Source organism: Morchella sextelata, assembly GCF_020137385.1.
Source record: "Morchella sextelata strain SCLS chromosome Unknown scls_21, whole genome shotgun sequence".
Lineage (NCBI taxonomy): Eukaryota > Fungi > Ascomycota > Pezizomycetes > Pezizales > Morchellaceae > Morchella > Morchella sextelata.
The window spans coordinates 159,576-177,217 of record NW_025408636.1 but is presented as its reverse complement, the minus strand read 5'-3'; the positions used below and the strand labels follow the sequence as shown (position 1 = coordinate 177,217).

General features: G+C 48.7%; 5 protein-coding genes across 5 annotated transcripts; 1 reads left to right on the top strand and 4 right to left on the bottom strand.

Moving 5' to 3' along the window:
* Nucleotides 1–4,988: 4,988 nt before the first annotated feature.
* H6S33_006632 (uncharacterized protein) lies at nucleotides 4,989–6,023 on the bottom strand (the record flags this gene model as incomplete). The annotated part of the gene is made up of 1 exon (XM_044838274.1): nucleotides 4,989–6,023. One exon carries the CDS (start codon nucleotides 6,021–6,023, stop codon nucleotides 4,989–4,991), a length of 1,035 nt encoding a protein of 344 aa, XP_044689450.1.
* Nucleotides 6,024–7,334: 1,311 nt separating this feature from the next.
* Nucleotides 7,335–8,804, top strand: H6S33_006631 (uncharacterized protein; the record flags this gene model as incomplete). Its single annotated transcript, XM_044838263.1, has 3 exons — nucleotides 7,335–7,351; nucleotides 7,958–8,242; nucleotides 8,480–8,804. 3 exons carry the CDS (start codon nucleotides 7,335–7,337, stop codon nucleotides 8,802–8,804), a joined length of 627 nt encoding a protein of 208 aa, XP_044689449.1.
* An 898-nt stretch (nucleotides 8,805–9,702) lies between these two features.
* Nucleotides 9,703–12,757, bottom strand: H6S33_006630 (uncharacterized protein; the record flags this gene model as incomplete). The annotated part of the gene is made up of 5 exons (XM_044838251.1): nucleotides 9,703–10,433; nucleotides 10,608–11,001; nucleotides 11,089–11,447; nucleotides 11,496–12,047; nucleotides 12,325–12,757. The coding sequence occupies 5 exons, from the start codon at nucleotides 12,755–12,757 to the stop codon at nucleotides 9,703–9,705; spliced, it is 2,469 nt and encodes an 822-aa protein (XP_044689448.1).
* A 1,503-nt stretch (nucleotides 12,758–14,260) lies between these two features.
* H6S33_006629 (uncharacterized protein) lies at nucleotides 14,261–14,928 on the bottom strand (the record flags this gene model as incomplete). Its single annotated transcript, XM_044838240.1, has 4 exons — nucleotides 14,261–14,561; nucleotides 14,616–14,708; nucleotides 14,791–14,806; nucleotides 14,880–14,928. 4 exons carry the CDS (start codon nucleotides 14,926–14,928, stop codon nucleotides 14,261–14,263), a joined length of 459 nt encoding a protein of 152 aa, XP_044689447.1.
* A 1,316-nt stretch (nucleotides 14,929–16,244) lies between these two features.
* On the bottom strand, nucleotides 16,245–17,087 carry H6S33_006628 (uncharacterized protein; the record flags this gene model as incomplete). Its single annotated transcript, XM_044838229.1, has 6 exons — nucleotides 16,245–16,352; nucleotides 16,422–16,523; nucleotides 16,586–16,657; nucleotides 16,725–16,789; nucleotides 16,863–16,880; nucleotides 17,081–17,087. 6 exons carry the CDS (start codon nucleotides 17,085–17,087, stop codon nucleotides 16,245–16,247), a joined length of 372 nt encoding a protein of 123 aa, XP_044689446.1.
* Nucleotides 17,088–17,642: the final 555 nt, after the last annotated feature.

Below are 17,642 nucleotides of genomic sequence, written 5' to 3'. Positions count from 1 at the left end.
GATGACTTCGGAGCTGGAGAAACGAAACAAAAAATAAATAAAGGGTACTTAAGTAAAGTATGAGGGAAATAAGATAAGAAATAGATTATCACTCACTTGTAGTCCAACTCCTCAGACTTGTCTACCTCTCCTGCCCTCTGGTGGGTGTCGGTATATAGCTTCAACCTCCATCCCCAAAAATTATTCCACCCTTTCCTTCTTATCGTTTGCTGTTTGGCAGTAGGTAGTAGGCAGTTGGTGTTTGGTTGGTTGGTATGTAACCTTTCTGCAGCCTGGCTGTTGAAGATAAGTACCAAGTACCTCCGGATTATATTCGTCAGTAACCGATAAGAGTCCTCCGTAGGTGTGGTGCGTGCCTGCAAATAGAGTACTTTAAATTGAATAGATTGGGCCGTTCTGCTCATCTATAACCCACCTAATTTTCCGGGGGTCCGGGGAACCGACGGTTCGCACGTGTGGGGTGGTAGTGGTTCGCGCGAGCGGGAACTCTAGAAAATTCGCGCAGGGGGAGAGAAATGGTACCTGGATTTGCGAGAGTACTACTACTGGCCGGTAGCAGGTACTTTAGAGTTTCTGTTGATAAACGGAAAGCATAATCAAAACTAGTTTTTAAGATCCGGGGGAAACAGATCATCATAAACGATGCGTTGCAGTCACCTCTCAAGCCAGGCAAGCAATCGACTGGGATGATGAAAGGATAGAAGGACCCGCACGATGCCGAGCTGGGCCGAGGATATCGAGTTATCAGATCATAACTACCTGGCTACAACTGCAGCATAAGCAGTGCAGCACAGTGCAGTGCAGCAAATAAAGCAAAGGGAGCAGAAAAATGAATAAAGGTAGAGAAAACATCGTCTTACAGCGGGGAGATGTTGTATTTATCTTTGGGTAAGTTGTATTGTTACTGAGCTGATAGGATTGGCTCGTTAATTTGTTCGTGGACTGCACCTAAACGGTAGAGTAGCTGCGCCGAGAGACTTGGCTAGCTGAAGCGAGCCACGAGGTGTGTTCAACCCATATAACCATTTCACTACCACAAGGGGCATTGGCTGCTGTAACCATATCCTTTAGGAGACATGCACGATACCGGTGATAATTGGAGCAGGTCTTGACTCGTGGACCTTACTTGGTTGTCGGAGAGGAGCATGTGGGCCAAGAAGATATGTAGCCAAGAGATGTGGTGGTATGTGTGATGAGAAGCTGGGATGAGGTTGTTGTATTTTTATTCACATATTCGAGAGTATTGAGAATAGATGGATTTTAGAAGAAACAAGTTCCTCCAGAACTTTGAAAACTGCTGGCATACTACTTATTATATACCTAACTGTGTATTTGAATTAAGGTGTCAGCCAGTAGAGTACACTCTAGCAAAACTGACGAATGTATGTATCGTGTGCACATACATGTATGTACAGGGATATCATACGTCGGTAGAGCAGAGTAGATTTGATAGAGTAAATGCAAATAAAGAGATCCTTGTCGAAGCTCACACGCACATTAGAAGAAACGAAAAGAAGAATATGCATCATAATATCAGGATTGCGTATTCAATTTCCAAGGGGAGGTGGAGAGGGGGTAAAAGAGTTTACATATAGTGTTCCCAGGTGACGGCTATATGTATTTATACTGGGTCGCGCTGCCGGCGCAGCTAGGTAGACGTGGCCATATATGCGGGAGTGAGCACGACATGTCAAACTTTCAAGGGGATCAAGAAGCATTCAGTTTCTGAGGAAACGTCAGCTATTCTACGACATGCATGTAGGTTAGTGACATGTAGTTTGAGATTTCATATTGTCCATAGACATATCAAATAAAACCCCTCAAGACATTGCTTACCTTTGAACCATGGAGCCCTTACCCCCCACGGCAGTAAAGCCCGGAGAACTAATCGACTATCAAAAGGTTATTCCTCCACATAAGCCACAGATGATTGGTACCGTTGGTACCAATATATGCATAAATCAAGCTTTCCCTGCAGGTAGATCGACGGGCATGTTCCGAATCAGGCTTAAATTCCGGGAAATTGAAATCTCAACCTATCACTCGATAGGTTGAAATGTTGTGTGATGATCCTCGGAAGTCGGCAATTTCTTTCAAATTGTGGTTTTGTAGATACCATTTGAGGGAAGAGCTCCTTCATTCTGCTAGGGCAGGTAAAAAAGAGCGAATCGGGCCAAACAATTCTCTTTTCTTTACCTCTGTATTCCTGCAATTCACACCGTTGATTTGAGATGTCTTTTTAAAGGCTCTCATGTATTCCATTTAGGACGTGTAGATGCAAATATTAATCTACTAATTGTTAGAGCTTTTTGCGATGCGGTGATATAGTCACTTTGATAGTGGGCTTGAGCTCAACGTAGTAGCAAAACCGTCTGTCTTAGACATGTTTCAGATTGCGAATTGCGAACAATCGTGCAGAGTAAGCATATCGTCGGACGTCCAGAAAATCCTTTCCTTCTAAGGTCTAAAGGACATCGGCAATAGCTGGATATGGACTGTCAGCTGTCAGCAGCACCTCCGTAGAATAGACCATACAAGAGACATCACTAGAAGCCTCCTCATTGTAATGATCGGAAATAACGGGCCTCAACGCCGGCTGGGGTTTGCTTGAAACTAATCTTTAATCCATCGCATAGATGTTGAGGATATTGAGGTGCTTCACGGCATTTTACTATACGACCAAGTAGATATCGTGCTCTTAGATAGTAATCCCAATGCTCTATATGCATTGTTCCTAGGACCAAGGGAATGTCGCACGACCTGATACTCTTTGCGGCTACGTAACTAACCCTCCCACCCAGAAGCGCTGTTCTTGTGTTCGCCCGACAACAGAACCCCCAGTAATACCATTACGCAAGACATAATATTAAGTGCGAGTTTTGGAGAGTATTAAATGCCTTTTCGCTATATATCATCTCTTGTGGATGAGGGGTTAATTGACTATCTCCGAGGTCTTAAAACTTAACGCTTCGGAGGAACCAAGTGCTGTTAACTAATAGAAAAATGAGAGAGACCATTACTGGATTATTAGTGGCTCCTCGCCAAAGACTATGTGCGGTCCGCGGGCCGGAGATGACGTTGGGGGTGGTCCGCGATGTGATCAGCATGTATTACTGGACAGAGACAGCCTTCTAAATCGCCCATCGTACTGACAGTTGCATACAATCAGCGAGTGGACAATAATCGCTGTACTGACAGACGAACCTAGTTATATTCGTTCCATTACAGTCAGGTCCCAATGGGTGGGCCGCCCGGTATATTCGACCGGCTTTCTGAGTGGAGCATTTTGGTGTAGTGTCAGAATATAGGACAGAGCATGTAGTACGTAGTACATATATCCGGGCGCCTGCCCAAGTCGCCGAAGTATCGGCCCGCGAAGCCGCCGCCCCTTATGCTTTGGGATGAACCACTTGCTGTATATTGACTGAGTCATAGATTATCACTCATGTTGCACATTTCCGGATCGCCAGTAGACGGCTCCCCCCTCGCTGGGATGGGTGTTGATTGGTTGATATATAGTGGAGAAACCAGCTCTACTAACGATATTTTCCTTCTTAGCTTTGATTGTTCCTCTGAGGGTGTCCCGGCGGTAGAGAAAGGTGTCTCATCAAGACGCTCCTTGTCTAACAAAAGAGATGACTTGTAACCCTCCCAGCGCCGTTTACCGTGTAGAGCCTGTATCCGTGTGGGTAACAGGACCGGAGAACCTAGACGTGTGTAATCAGTGAGATTCTCCTCGAAGCATATTCAAGAAGAATGCATAGCCGTCTGAACATGTAGTGGTGTAGTCTCGTACCCATCCCCTACTTAGCAGCAAGCTGCTCTCGCCAGTAAGGATGGAAGCAGAGGGGGTTGGGGACGAGCCTAGTAGTGGTGAAGATGAAAAACCATCGATGCGGTTATAAACGGTTCGCAGATGACGTTGGTGGGTGGATGCTAGGACTTGCGGTCGAACCTGAGGACCATCTTCAGGGCTTGTCCTCCAGAGCGCACGTACATCCAGGGTAACTCAAAAGTAAAATGACACAAGACGGCATAGCAAGTCTTCTAGAATGCTAGCTCCAAATGGGATGTGCCAAGATAAAGTGGTTGCAGTATTATTTGAGCGAATATTACAAGTAGTATTAACAAGTGTGCTAAAGATGAAATAGAGTGCTTATTCGGTGAGCTGATACAGAACAAGAAATGTTTTCGCTGAATCGTTGCATACGACGAATTGAAATTCCGGGGCTCCAAAGAGGCCTTGTAGTAGGCGTTATTGCGCATGTGAGCATGAGATACATGTATATATGGACAGATCACATCATACTGTAAGGCTATTAGCGTAGCTCGGAATTAATCAGGCCAGAGAACGGTGACGAGATAGATGTAGTTTAGTCACATGTTCATTAGATGGTAAAGGATAAAATGACGATTCTCCACCCTTCCCGCAAGATAAGACTGAACACTTTAGTGATCGATTCATTACGCCCCCTTCAAGCCTATTTTCCAATCACGCCCAGCCCAAAAGGGAGGGAAGAAAAAAAGAAAAAGAAAAGCCAGCCAGCCAACCCCAGTTTCAAAGCCATCGATTACTACATCTCCCTGGTCTACCCCATATCATTTATAAGTTTTATTTTTACTATTTACAATTAAGCGTATATTAAACAGCACGAGTGATCCCCCGTGAAGGAATTTCGATATTTGAGACTTGACTGATTAACACCAGGCAGGCCTACGTAGATTTACAACAGCAGACTATACCCACATGCTCTTCTTTCTACCGCATTTAACATAGGGGTCACAATCCAGTCAATTCCGGCAGCACCGACTGACACTCTATATAACAACGCTAAACCAGAAGTTTTGATTCATTGAAATCTACTCTACCCCGAATTTTACAAGGAAAAGCCCACACCCATATACGCCTTTTGAAAACTAGAGCACTAAAAGAAAGGCCTCCTAGGAAGCAGTGGGCGTCGACGAAACATCTAGGTCTTCAGTGCCTGTTACCACCCACTCGCATCCCCAGCGTTTCCCTCTGTGTCCGCCGGCGGAGCGTATACGCGCGGTTCGTCATCGTCTGTGTCGTCATCGTCTAGGTCGTCAGCATCTGCCACCACCGTAGTCACATCCTCAGCGTTTCCCTCTGTGTTCGCCGGCGCCGCCGGCTCCGTGCTCGCCGCCTCAGCACCCTCCTTCACATCCTCCACAAGCTCATACGGCGCGCCATAATGCTTCAAGAACTCCAATATCTTATCGTACCCCTCATACTTCAGATTCACCTTCGCAATCCCAAACAGCCCGCCCTCCCCCTCGACCTCCAGCACCTCCGACGACCACTTCACAAACAGCTCCAATATCTCGAGCGTGACCTCTCCCCTCTCAAACGCATCCATCAGCGCATTCGAGTTGGCAACACTCTGAGTGTCGCTCTTCCACCCGCTCTGCGTGTCGAGCAGCAGCGCCACCATCGGCGCGTTACGGCGCACGAGCGCCGACACAATGGGCGGGTGCGCCTCGCGCTTCTGGTAGACGAGGGCGCCGCGGGAGAGGAGGTGGCGCGCCATGGCGATGTTCCCGTCGTCGACGACGAGGCACAGGGGGCGCTTGGACAGGTAGTAGTGCCACTCGGTCTTGGGGTACTCGATTGTTGTTTTGGGGTTGTCGAGGAGGGCGTCGACGATGGGGATGTAGTTGTTGCGGGCTGCGATGCAGAGTGGGGCAACGTTGGCGGCGGAGAGGACGTTGGGGTCTGCGTTGTGTTTTAGCGCGAGGAGGGCGGCGGGGAGGTCGTTGTAGTGGGCGGCCCAGATGAGGATGGAGTCGGCGGCCGCGGGGATGGTGGCATGCAGGGAGGGGAGGAGGAGGGTGTGGAGGTGGTGGTTGGCGCGCATGAAGCGGGCGATGTCGCGGCCGGGGAGGTGGGAGGCGATGTCGAGGATAAGCTCATTGGGGAGGGAGGTGAGGCGGGAGACGGTGGGGGTGATGGTGGTGGTGGTGGTGGCCGCGGGGGCGGGAGTGGGGGAGGTGAGTGGCTCCATTTTGGTGTTGTATGTGTATTGCAATTAATGGGTTTGATTGATCCAAGTGTGTAGTATGAGGAGGGGTGGTGGTGCGGAGATGAGGAGGAGGAGGAGGAGGAGGAGGAAGGGTTGAAGTATGAGAATATAATATGGGAGAAGGAGAGCTGTGGTTGAGTGACCTGCTGCCTGCTAAATAAGTACTGTGGATAGACGGAGTAGGTGGTGTGTGTGTCCTTTCTACGGTGAGCGAGTGCAGCCAGAGCAGAGCACGTTAGACAGTGTAGTGTGCAGTGATGCGGCGTTGTTTATATATGGTGCGTTTGATATCCGTCACGTCGGTGTCTGCTATTATTAGCTGTGTGGTCCTCATCTTCGCCGCGAGGAACAAGATGCATGCGGCTGTGCGGCGGAAACACACATGTAACCAAGAGGGACACAGGGATTGATTGCGAGTACCTGGCTAGCTGTTTTGTGCCCCTGCAACGCTGCTTCATGCGCTTGGCGGCAAAGTCGAATCTAAAGGCTGCACTCTCTCCCAGATGTAGACATGTAGACAACTTTAATCCCGGCTCCTGGTAAAAAGAGTCCCTTCTTGACTGGGGAGGATGGTTGAAACAGACAGTACTATTCTTTGGGCTGTATGCATTGGATTGTGGTTTGTGCAAGCAAAGAAATCGAGTCTAATACCAAGTCTTTCGTTCAATTGCAATCAATATTTGATCCACGGCATGCGAGGTGATCAGGGTGCATGCATGTTGTTGATACTGAGCCGCTGGATGGCCGAGTGATCTGCTGTGCGTAGGACAACCCTAACCCACTCAACAAGAAAATTAAATTACCTACGGGCTCACTTAACATCCGCGAGATTTCTCGTGTGGTAGGGCATATATGTGTTTCCCCCACCTAGCTTGCACCAATCCATCCCAACCAAAAAGCTTGACCAGTATTAATTCACACTCCATTATCATGTGGACAACATTGTACCTGTCCGACACTACAATTAAATTTGACTGAACCAACCTTATTATTAGTACGTACTCCACCTACTTATCGGAGAAGAGGGCTTGGTATATTTGAGCTGCATATATTGTATTGCAAAGGCCGGGGGTCTAAATTGATACGCGGTCACAGGCAGATCGACCGCTGCATGCAGGCGTGACACCCCCCACAGAAGCGTGACAGCCACACACCCCTAACCCTGCCCAAAACTGGATATATATATATATATACAGCCCCTCCCACCTCGCGCATGCACCGTACCTTCAACAAACTACACGGCCTATCCATATCGCCGATTAATAAGCGCTTAGCTAAGCTGGTACGTAGACCATGAGCGTGCACCTCATGTAATTGGCAGAGTGGATGATGTGCATGTGGGCCACCTGAATCCTAGGATTCAGGTGGCTCATGAGCCTCGACTGGCCATGGTATACATATGGGTGTCGTTCTAAGAAAACCGTCCGCACAGCCAAATCCTTATTCCGAAGATCAACCACACAACCGATAAGCTCCAAATTTTCCTAAAGCTCAGAGAACCTTGGCGAGAGCCCAGAATTAATTTTTCGGGACATTGGTTCCATCAGTTGGAGCCTGTAGGGCGCGGTAGCAAACTGATGAGGCCTTGTTGCGTTGCCACACAGGTACCTTTTGCTAGATCGACACCCATATTATACCAGTTCGAATTAGTATTAGTATCCACTGAATTCTAAATAATAGTGGTTTGGAGTATGATTTGAAATATTCAGTTTGAAGTAGTATGGGAATGTTAAAAATCAATGTGATCACTCATATAACTGGCAGACAATGTGGTCCAACTCAGCAACATTATTGTGTTACTCGAATTTACGGATTTACGAATTTACATAATAGAGCGTATTTATCCTAAGTGTCATTTTGACAATTGCCCCTTCGAAAATTGGCGGTTGCAAAGGCAGAACTGATAAACTACATAGAGCGGCGAAGCCGCAAAGCTGCAAGGCAAGAAAGGAGGGTTCGAAAGCCGCGCAGCGGCTTGGGAGCCCGACTTCGAGCACTTGCAGAGTACGTACTACTAGTAGTGGCCCAGCTCGCGACCGCGAGTTGTACTTTGGATTATGGGTATCAAATCATGGTGGAATCGGAGGCCTTCAATGGGGGGCTTTCGGCCCCACCTCCTCCCTCCCCTTCCACCTCCTGCTCTCTCCAATTCAATTCTCTCTAGAGTTATGGGGGGCCTTCGGCCCCATCCTCCTCCTCTCGTGAGTGAGTGCTCAGTACTTTGATGTGTCGTGCTTATTAAACTTCCCCTGTCGCTCTCGACCAATGAAATGCCAGAGAGTTTAGAAAAATCGTTAATCCACTACATAGTAGACTTTACTAGAGCTGGCTGTATGCTTCAGGGCGTTGCTAAGCGTAGCGCAGCTCCAGTCAACTTATTCCGGGAGTTCTGGTCGCGATCCGTGCTGAGTCAGCCACCCGAGTGATACCTCATGCAGCAAGAAGACCTCCACCTCCACCTCCACCTCGATCTCCACCTTCACCACCCTCGGCGTCCGTAAGACCACCATCCAGTTCGACTTGGCCACGATCCTACAATCCCACGCCCTTACAGACCCCAGCTTCGATGTGGCCACCGGCGTGCGGACGCCGTATCCGCAGCTGCCCGAAATCCCGTTCAGCGCCACGGGACGCCCGTATCTGCCAAAGGGCTATTTTGCGCAGTGTACCCACGAGCAGGTGGCGCAGATAGTGGTGGCGCTGTGCGCGTACTTGGGGGGGGATGGGGGAGATGGCAAAGGCGGGAGAGACGGTTACTTTTGATAGGGAGGATATGGCGGCGGTGACGGAGGTCCTTTATCGAGCGTTGATGAAGTTGTAGGTGGCGGGAAGATGAGCGTGGCTACGAATTTCCTTGATTTTGGTTGTTAATCTGTCGTTTTTTTTTTTTTTTTTTTTTTTTTTTTAATCCATTAATTTGTTAATCTGTCGTTCTTTTTTACTATGTTTATTGACTACATGTAATACCTATACGAATCGATTCATATGATACGTTTTTACTAGCTCTTATCGTCAAAACAGTAGTACAGTCGCCCTGTCAGGGAACAAAATTGTGGCCTTCTCTTGAAGGCAAGTATTCTTGGTCATTGTATATTACATGTAGTAACCATCATCCTCGATGATGAGGGACATACACAATCATCAGATAGCGTGACTTAGTGTTATTGGGAACCAGGTCAAATTCTCGTCTATCACACGCTCGCCAGTTGTAACGAACGCTCGCATACCGAAATTTGGTACCCTTATAGAGCCGTTACCCATAGGAGGAGCAAATTTGTAAATACCTACGAAGCCTAATGAGGACCCTAAACACCTACCCTTATAGGGAGACCCGACTGTACTCATCACTTTGCAGCGAATCCAGCCACACCACATCGAGTGATATCTCATGATCCAATAATTTATTCCATGGTTCCCAAATAGGGACGATCTTTCCTAGTCGGATATATCTAGGGTATTTTTTATATGATGCGCCTCGCGGTGGCCTTTTATCCATACTCAATTCCCCACTGCCTTACTCCCAAAACGAGTGAAACAAATTCAGCGGATATAAAAGAGAGCAAACAAAACGAAAAAAAGAGAAAGAGTGAACGGAACGAATTCAAAATATTGCTACGGAAAAGAAAGCGGCCTCCCCAAAACAAAGCCAGACTTGCCGACCTTAAACCTCAACCTTGGCGTCTCCTTCCGTATTACTCACATCGCCGCCCGCAACCGCAACCTCGGCCGCTTCATCTACTCTGCCCTTTTCGGTTTCCCCGACCGCATCAGCATCACTCTTTTTCTCAGCAGCAGCTGGGGCCGCGTCTCCAGGATGTTCCTCGGCCGGAATAACGGTAGGCAGAGCGCCCTTTTCTTCTTTCTCTTCTGCTGCGGTGGTAGCTGGCACCTCAAGATCCTTCTCCTGCGTGTCTGAGACTGACGGAACGGTTTGAACACCGGTTCCAGTTACACCAGGAAGCGTACTGGTTGTCGCGGCAGGAACAGAGGAGTCCTCCTTCTTTTCCTTCTTGTCTTCCTGTGCCTCCTTTTTCTCAGGGGGCGGTGAGTCTGTGAGGACTTCAACGTCTCCTTGATCACCTACGCTCCAGATGCTCCAGACGCCCACGCTCATTATCTCCGGCTTCTTCTCTTCCTTGGGTGCAGCAGCCTCAGTTGTAGTTGCAGTGGGTAGCTTCCGTCCTCTTGGGCCCTTTGCACGGCTCTTCCTCACATCCGCAAGAACCTCTTTCTCCTTCTCCTTCTCAGGGCTTGCGGGGGCCTCTTCCTCCGCTTTCTTCGGAGCCATAGGGCCGAGTTTCAATCGATTGTCGAGGTCGCTAAGGAAACCTGCCTTCAAGGCTGCAATCTTGCCGCCTGTACGGGGAGGTACTGATGGTTTTGATTTCGGGACTGTGGGGACTGCATCCGCGGATGGGGATTTTGCGGCTAAGCTTCCAACAGGGCGCACCGGGCGGTTCAATGGGACCTTTGGTTTTGGGCGGTCAGGAAGACCTGGCGGCAGCCTCTTCTCCGTTGCAGGCTGGTCCGAGGCTTGTGGGCGGTCCGGAAGTGTGGGGGGAACACCTCGCACCTTCGGTGCTGGTCTTGCGGATGGAACTGCTGGGCGGGCAGGAATTTCTGGTCTTGAGCTGGCCTCGATAGGAGCGCCGGTCGTAGGGCGTTTTTCAACCTCTGAAGTGGTAGGGTCTTCGAACTTTGTGGTGCCGCTAGTGGTTGCGCGATCTTTGGGCTCCGTTGCAGAGTACTCTTCTTCGGGGAGGTGCGTGAGTTCGGCACTGAGCTCCAAGCTGGGTGGGACATCCTCCCAGATATCATTACTAGGGAACCTTTTGACCTTCTCGCGGCTGGAACTGGCGCCTAGCTTATCGGGGTCATCAGTGCTAGACCCGCGCTTGAGGAGCTTCTCGAGGCCATCGTCTCGTCCTTCGCGGCTGACATGATGTCTGTATTCCGCCGTCTTTAATGCTTCTTTCTGTTTTCTCTCGAACTCAACCTCATCGCCGGGTACATAATGCTCGTTCGGCTGGCCGTGAATAAATTTAACCCCAGTTTCCGGCTTTCCATCGGTCCTCTTTGGGATAGTCCTTTCGGCTTCTCTTTCCTCATCTGTCATCTCCGTATCTTTCGGAGGCGGGGTAGATGAGACAGTTGCTTCCAACTGCGAGAACTCTGGCGCCTCTTCCCAAACATCCTTACTCGGGAACCTGTGTCCACCTGAAGATCCCATAGACTCCGGCATTCCAGGTCTCTTTGGTTTTTCATGAACCTTCATCTCCCCTGGAGTTTCCTTTCCTTCGGCTTCTTCATCGGACTCGGGGAACAATGGTTCAGGACGTTCTCCGGATTCTAAAGACTCCCGAACGAGTGATTCTTTCGACTCGAAGCCATGGCCGGATAACTTGACTGGCTCGACATCAGCATCCTCGTCATCATCATCATCATCATCTATACCCGGATGAGTTGATTGCGGCCTTGAGTGAGGCCTTGAATTGACGGCAGACTCGGGTCTCCATGCAGCAAGAGGCGGCGAAATAGCTGGCGCCATATACCCTCCACCAGCTCTCTTCAATACTTCATCAGCGGCCAAGATGGGGTACTCTTGCTCCCTCTCAATCTCAGTTTCCGTGTCGTTTGCATCTTCATCATCATGATAATGCTTAGTCGGAGAAGCAGGCCTAGTACTAGGCCTGGTTCCCGGTCTAGAGCTTGGGATACGGTGGGGGTGGTGGTTATGCAGATGGTGGTGATAAGTCGGGGGATCCAGATGTATCGCAAGCTCCGAATCCTTATCTTCAGAAGCATCCCCTCCAATTGCTCGTGCTAGCGAAGCAGTATCTTGATCGGAAAAACCGACCACGGGGGTCCCAGATTCGGGCGGAGAGATAACGCGTGCATAGTGTTCGCTGGCTAGATAACCGATTTCTTCGTCAGGAACCGGAGTGGAGGTTTCTGGTGCTGACAATCCCTGTGCAACCGATTGGTTGAGATCGCTAACACTTCGGGCTAAAGCAAGCAACACCAAGTCAGTTTTTTTTTTTTTTTGTTTGTCCGTACCTCCGCACCTTGACTCCTCACAAACAACTGAACATGGAAACAAGGAAACAAAAAGCAAAGAAAGCGAAAAAAAGGAAACAAAGACCCAGCCAGTTTTGCAATGATGATTGGATTAACACAGGAAATATGGGAGGGCCCAAAGAGAGGGAGAAGAAAAAAGGAAAACAATTATCCCTGCCCCTAAAACCCCGCCAAACAATTGCGGGGGAGAGAAACTTAAACTTACCATGCGGATTCACCCTCGGCGTTCCATGGCTCCCGTATGCTCCCTCATCCATCTCCCATTCCTCCTTATACACATGCGCCTTTCTCCCACCCCCTGGCGTAGCTGCCGGAGTTGGGGCCTGCACATCTCCCGCATTCGGATACATTGGGACTCTTTTCCCAATCTGCGGGATTCCAGTATTCTTCCTCACTGGAGTTCTGTAGGGAACTCTGGCCACTGGTTGATGCAATTCCGTAGATGGTGAGATGGTGTGGAGCTCTGGCTCTTGCTGCTGTTGCTCCCCCTCCGCCTCTCCCTCCTCAGGGGTGGAACGTGGCTTCGTGGAAGGCCGCGGCGGGATGGCGGGCACGGAGGCTGATGCGGAAGTTGCATCATTATTGGATGCCCTCGAGGGACGCGGCGGGACCAAGGGTGCTGGTGCTGCTGAGGCCATTGTTACGTTTATTTTAAAGTTTGTTTGAGGTGAGATGAGGTGAAGGAGGGAGAATGCAAAAGAGGTGGGAAAGGGTACTAGATAAATAGAAGCTCGTTATTGAAGCTCAAACCGCCTCTTATCATCCGTCCACACAAGCAAGGAAATCCAGAGCTAGGTAGGTTAAGAAAACCCGCGGGTCCGCTATCCTTATGAATCCGGAATCCATCCACCCATCATACATCCATCCTCAACTCATCCCAGCAAAAACATACGACGTGCTCAAGTCTCAAGTCATGGGAACAAGGCTTGCAGCCGCTTGCATGAGGAGGGGTGTTGAAGGAGGACTGTAGAGTAGAGTAGGTGCTGTAGCCTGTTGTACGACGGAGCTCTATTCTAACTGCATGCCTACATGATGTACCTACCTACCTACAGTACTTTACATGTACCACCTACCAGGCAGACAATGATTGTTTTCTCCATCAGAAAACCGGAGCCTTCTCTTTCCTCCACCCCAAAGCTACTCATCGATACCATGCCGTTTTGGCCATCCAAACATCCCAAAACAACCCCTCATTATGCCCCCCAACATGCACAGCACAGGTACGAATATCAAATTGGTGATTTCTCTGACACATCCGGCTGCAACAATCGCTTTGTACCCCCGGTCCGACTTGCAGGCTGCAGAGAGCTCCTTCTGATTGGTTTAATCTTTCAAGTCTACCCCTCCAACCATAACTTTTGCGGGGAAGAGCTCCTTCCTATGGTCCTACTCTAACTTACTGTACCTACATGTCCCGCATACATCATGTATGTATGTAACTGCTATTTCGTGGCAGACTGAGATGATTTGCTCTGATCTTAATATATTTAACCCTAGAAATAACTCATCATAAGAACTGCTTAAATCCACAGCTAGCCTCATGAAACTTTGTGGATTCAACAGAAGAACAGGGTTGGGCTACCCTTGGCTATTCTGAGCGGGTACTGGAACGATTCTCAGCGATATCGTTTCATAACACGAAAGGGGGTTGTGGGGTAAACCTACATATAGGTGCCTCATGTATCTTGTAGGGTGCCTTTTGCCTCCCATCACTTTCTTCTGTAGTACAATATCTCAGCTCAACATTTTGGCACAAGTAACCATTCATCTCAAGCTCATAAATTCCCGCAAACCATCAATATCCCCAACCTGACATAGAATGAACCCACAAGAAAAAAGAAAATCATTCGGGGCATAAAACTTTCATTACTACACTGAATTCACCACAAGAAGAATAGATGAATGAATAAAAAGAAAAAGAAAGGGAATAAAAATAGGAGTCGGATCACCCGAAATCGCCAAGCATGACAAAACCAAGGAAAACCCGAGCTACAAAAGCTACAAGAAAAGAACTCCTTCGCATCCCCAAATCCACAAAAACCGCCTCCGTGACCGATATTTTCTCTTCCTCATCTAGCCATCCTCAAACGATCTTGCAATGCTTCCCCCCATGACCAGCACTGTCAGTATCTATGTGTTTATTACACGATCATCTGAGCAACACCTGCACCGCCCAACGTCTTGCTACCCATGAATTCCTGGCCCTTCAACCCCGCCAATCCGTAGAAGGACCCCGCGAGGGTCAGGATGAATGCTGCAGCGATGAGAGATGAAGCTTTTACAGCGATCGAGACCCACTGGACAGCTGCCATGGCGAGGTAGATACCCGCGCGACCATAGTTGGAGTGGAACTTGCGCACAAAGTCGTCGAATACCTTTGATGTCGGGCAGATGCGGAGGAGCAGGGGAATTTCAATGAAGACCAGAAGAAGCCCGCAAACGCTAATTACGCGTCAGATTACAGCTCTCCATAAGGGGATAAAAGAGTAAACAAACAGGCAGATTATCGAGAAGATGATGAGAAGCGAAAAGCTGAAGATGTTCGCAATACCTAATGCGACACAAAGAATGATGGCAAGGATGCCCGTCCTGAAATTCCCCAGTCAGCGATAAAGATCTATAAACGTTCAAACCACCCCTTCGTATTAGATGTAGATGAGATGAGGAATACCATTGGCCATATATACCTATCAATGACAAACTCAGTCAGCCTCATCTTCGTAAACCACCAACCCCGCCCTTATCCCAGGTAAGACTCACTGAAATTCCTCGTCTTAAATTCCGAACCGATGCTCTCCATGATACCCATTTTGAATTATGTGTATATGTTGCTTCTTTGGTTTAGGTGCCTTTTTAAACTATAACCACGGAGGCTTTCTCGGTAGTGGTAGTGGTTGAATGAAGCGCGAAGTGTATATATAGTAACCGGGGAAGCGTGGGAGTCGTGGTCGTAACTGCAGTCGTGTGATGTGTGAAGAAGATATGGTGTGGCCGTTGTTGTTCGTTCCCTCGTAACAAGCTTGCTTGTCTATGTGTATATCCCTTCCTTCGTCTTGCGATGGTGTTGATGCGATAGCTGCAGTGGTTGTGGTGGTGGTGGTTGGGAGTGAGTGATAGAGAAGGGATCAGGTGGGAAAAAGAGCTCCCGTCATCGGCCCTTCTCCTTCCTTTGTGGCCACACATTCCTCTCGCCAAAAGTAGAATGGGGCACCGTTGCGGCAACAAACGGTCCTTGGCGCCAGGAATAGAAATTACATGTTCCTCCCCCGTGAATCCTGTCAGAAGTCTTATATGCAGTTCTATATAGATTGCTATTCCTCTGCTATACTGGCTCTACTATTGTTACATTCATCCCTCCCTCCCTCAGCATCCACCGGAGAGACATCTGTATCTTTCTCTAGAGACTGTTCCGGTGCGCAGCGGCTACTCGGCCACTCTCCCGCAGACGCGCGTTCAGCCTCCCGTCGCCGTCAGGGCCGCAGGGCTGAGGACCGATGAACACTTCTTTGTTAGTCATCATCGGCCATACGGGCGCCGTACATACTAGCCACTGTTCTAGTTTCTACTAACAGCTCCAGCAATCACCATACCATGCTCACTTACCTAAATCGACGTTTTTAACTATGACTTCTACCAAGGATCACCTTGACCCCTTCATGACCCCTCAACTCCTCCCCCAACTCCTTGAAACCAGCCTGTTCACACAAAACCTTCGAATACCCGCAAAATTGGACCTCTCATTGGCCAGAAATAGAATAAAGAGTACTTCTATCAATTGCCCTCCTACTTAAAACACACGCGTGCAACTACCGAGAGAGTGAGGGAAAATGTAGTGAAAGAATGATTACTTGTGAAAGTAGAAGCGCAGATAGGTGAATGTGAAGAGAGCAAGGTAAAAATAATTAAAAAAAAGATTTTGCCAACATCCATGGGCTGCTGGACTGCCTTGACTGCCTGTAACTGCTGCATCTCTACCTCTGCCCCAACTGCCTCCAACTTTTGCGTCTTTACCTCACCCCGCGGGCCTGGCCGCCCACAACACAAATACGCACAAGGAAAACACCAAAACTACTTGATCTTTATATTTTTATTTTATACTGCGCGTAGAAGCATTGACTGCAGTAATCAGGCGTAAACGAGCCTGAAGATATCGTTGAGTACATAGTAGGACCCTGCCTCTGGGACGAGGTGGAAAGACTGAGAATATCGCTGGGGGTGTTCGCTGTCATCGATCTGAAGTGAGGGCATGTATCAGCAGTGGGTACAAGGCAGGAAAGGGAAATGATAGATAAAGAAACGAACCAAGAGCTCGCCGGTTACAAGAACAATGATGGATCCACTAGCTCCAGCAGGCTGGGCATCAAGAGTGGTAATCCTGTGGGCGACCTTCGCAAAAGGTAGTGACTATAACTCATACTAAAGTTAGTATCACATAACTAGCCCCAGAGAGCAGAAGTAGCGCTGACTGTAAGCTTCTCAATGATAGGCTTAACGCCCTGGTGTTGGTTCGTCTCGAAAGTCATGAATGAGCTCTCCCTCTAGTGTTAGGACCTGTCGTTAGCCTTTCATCTACTCCACCGAGACATTCGGGGGTGGCGGTCGAACGTAGAGAGGAGCCAGGCCACTGCGATCAGAGTCGAAGGTGTTGTAGTAGTATTCAGCGAACTGAGCTATCCACTCATATCAGAATCCGTCCCCGCCTCGGGTAGCTACATAAAGTGGAATGTGAAGAGAGACGCATACTCGCAACTTCAACAAAACCTAGAAAGTTGACAAGAGTGTTAGTAAATCGCAAAGGATATAAAAGTGACCTCCACACAGCTTTAAGGAAGCCCCATGAGTGCTGTCGCAGCTAAAATCCACCTTTCCCTCGCCTACTTCTTATCTAGACCTAGCACAAACTCACTCCCGTGCCCCCGCGCCCTCTCTTCAAAAGAATACATGGATAAGGGGAAACTTACTGGACATCTTGAGCTTCAGGAAATTGGGTGTCTGTCGAGCGGCGAGAAATTATACTTCACGGGCAGTTGAGGTATCCGTGTGGTGGTGGTGGTGGTGGTGGTGGTGGTGGTGGTGGTGTTGGTTTTGAGAGGGGGAACAAATGAGGGGTTGAAGTGGGATGTGATGTGGTGGTTGGTGGCCGCCAAGAGATTAAGGGTTTGGAATAGGGTTTCTTTTCCTTTGAGACGCACCTGCAATATAATAGAAGTTCGATTCTCCCAACGTGACCACCCCAAACCTTCTATTGTGTTGTTAAGAAATTTCCCTTCCACTTACATGTATTTTTCTGCTTAGAAGTGACGATGTCGTGGCGTGCATACTCCTAAGGTACGCGTACTTCGATCTGTGTCAATTTCACTCCCTCACTCTACATATCGGAGCTCTCTATACTTGAGCTTTGGCCGCTAAATAAAACATCATATCCATCCTGGACTGCTGGGATAGGGTCAAAATATGTTTCACTCATAAGAAATCACTCGCATCAACTCTCACTCCCGCTGGCGGACTTTTTTTTTTTTTGTT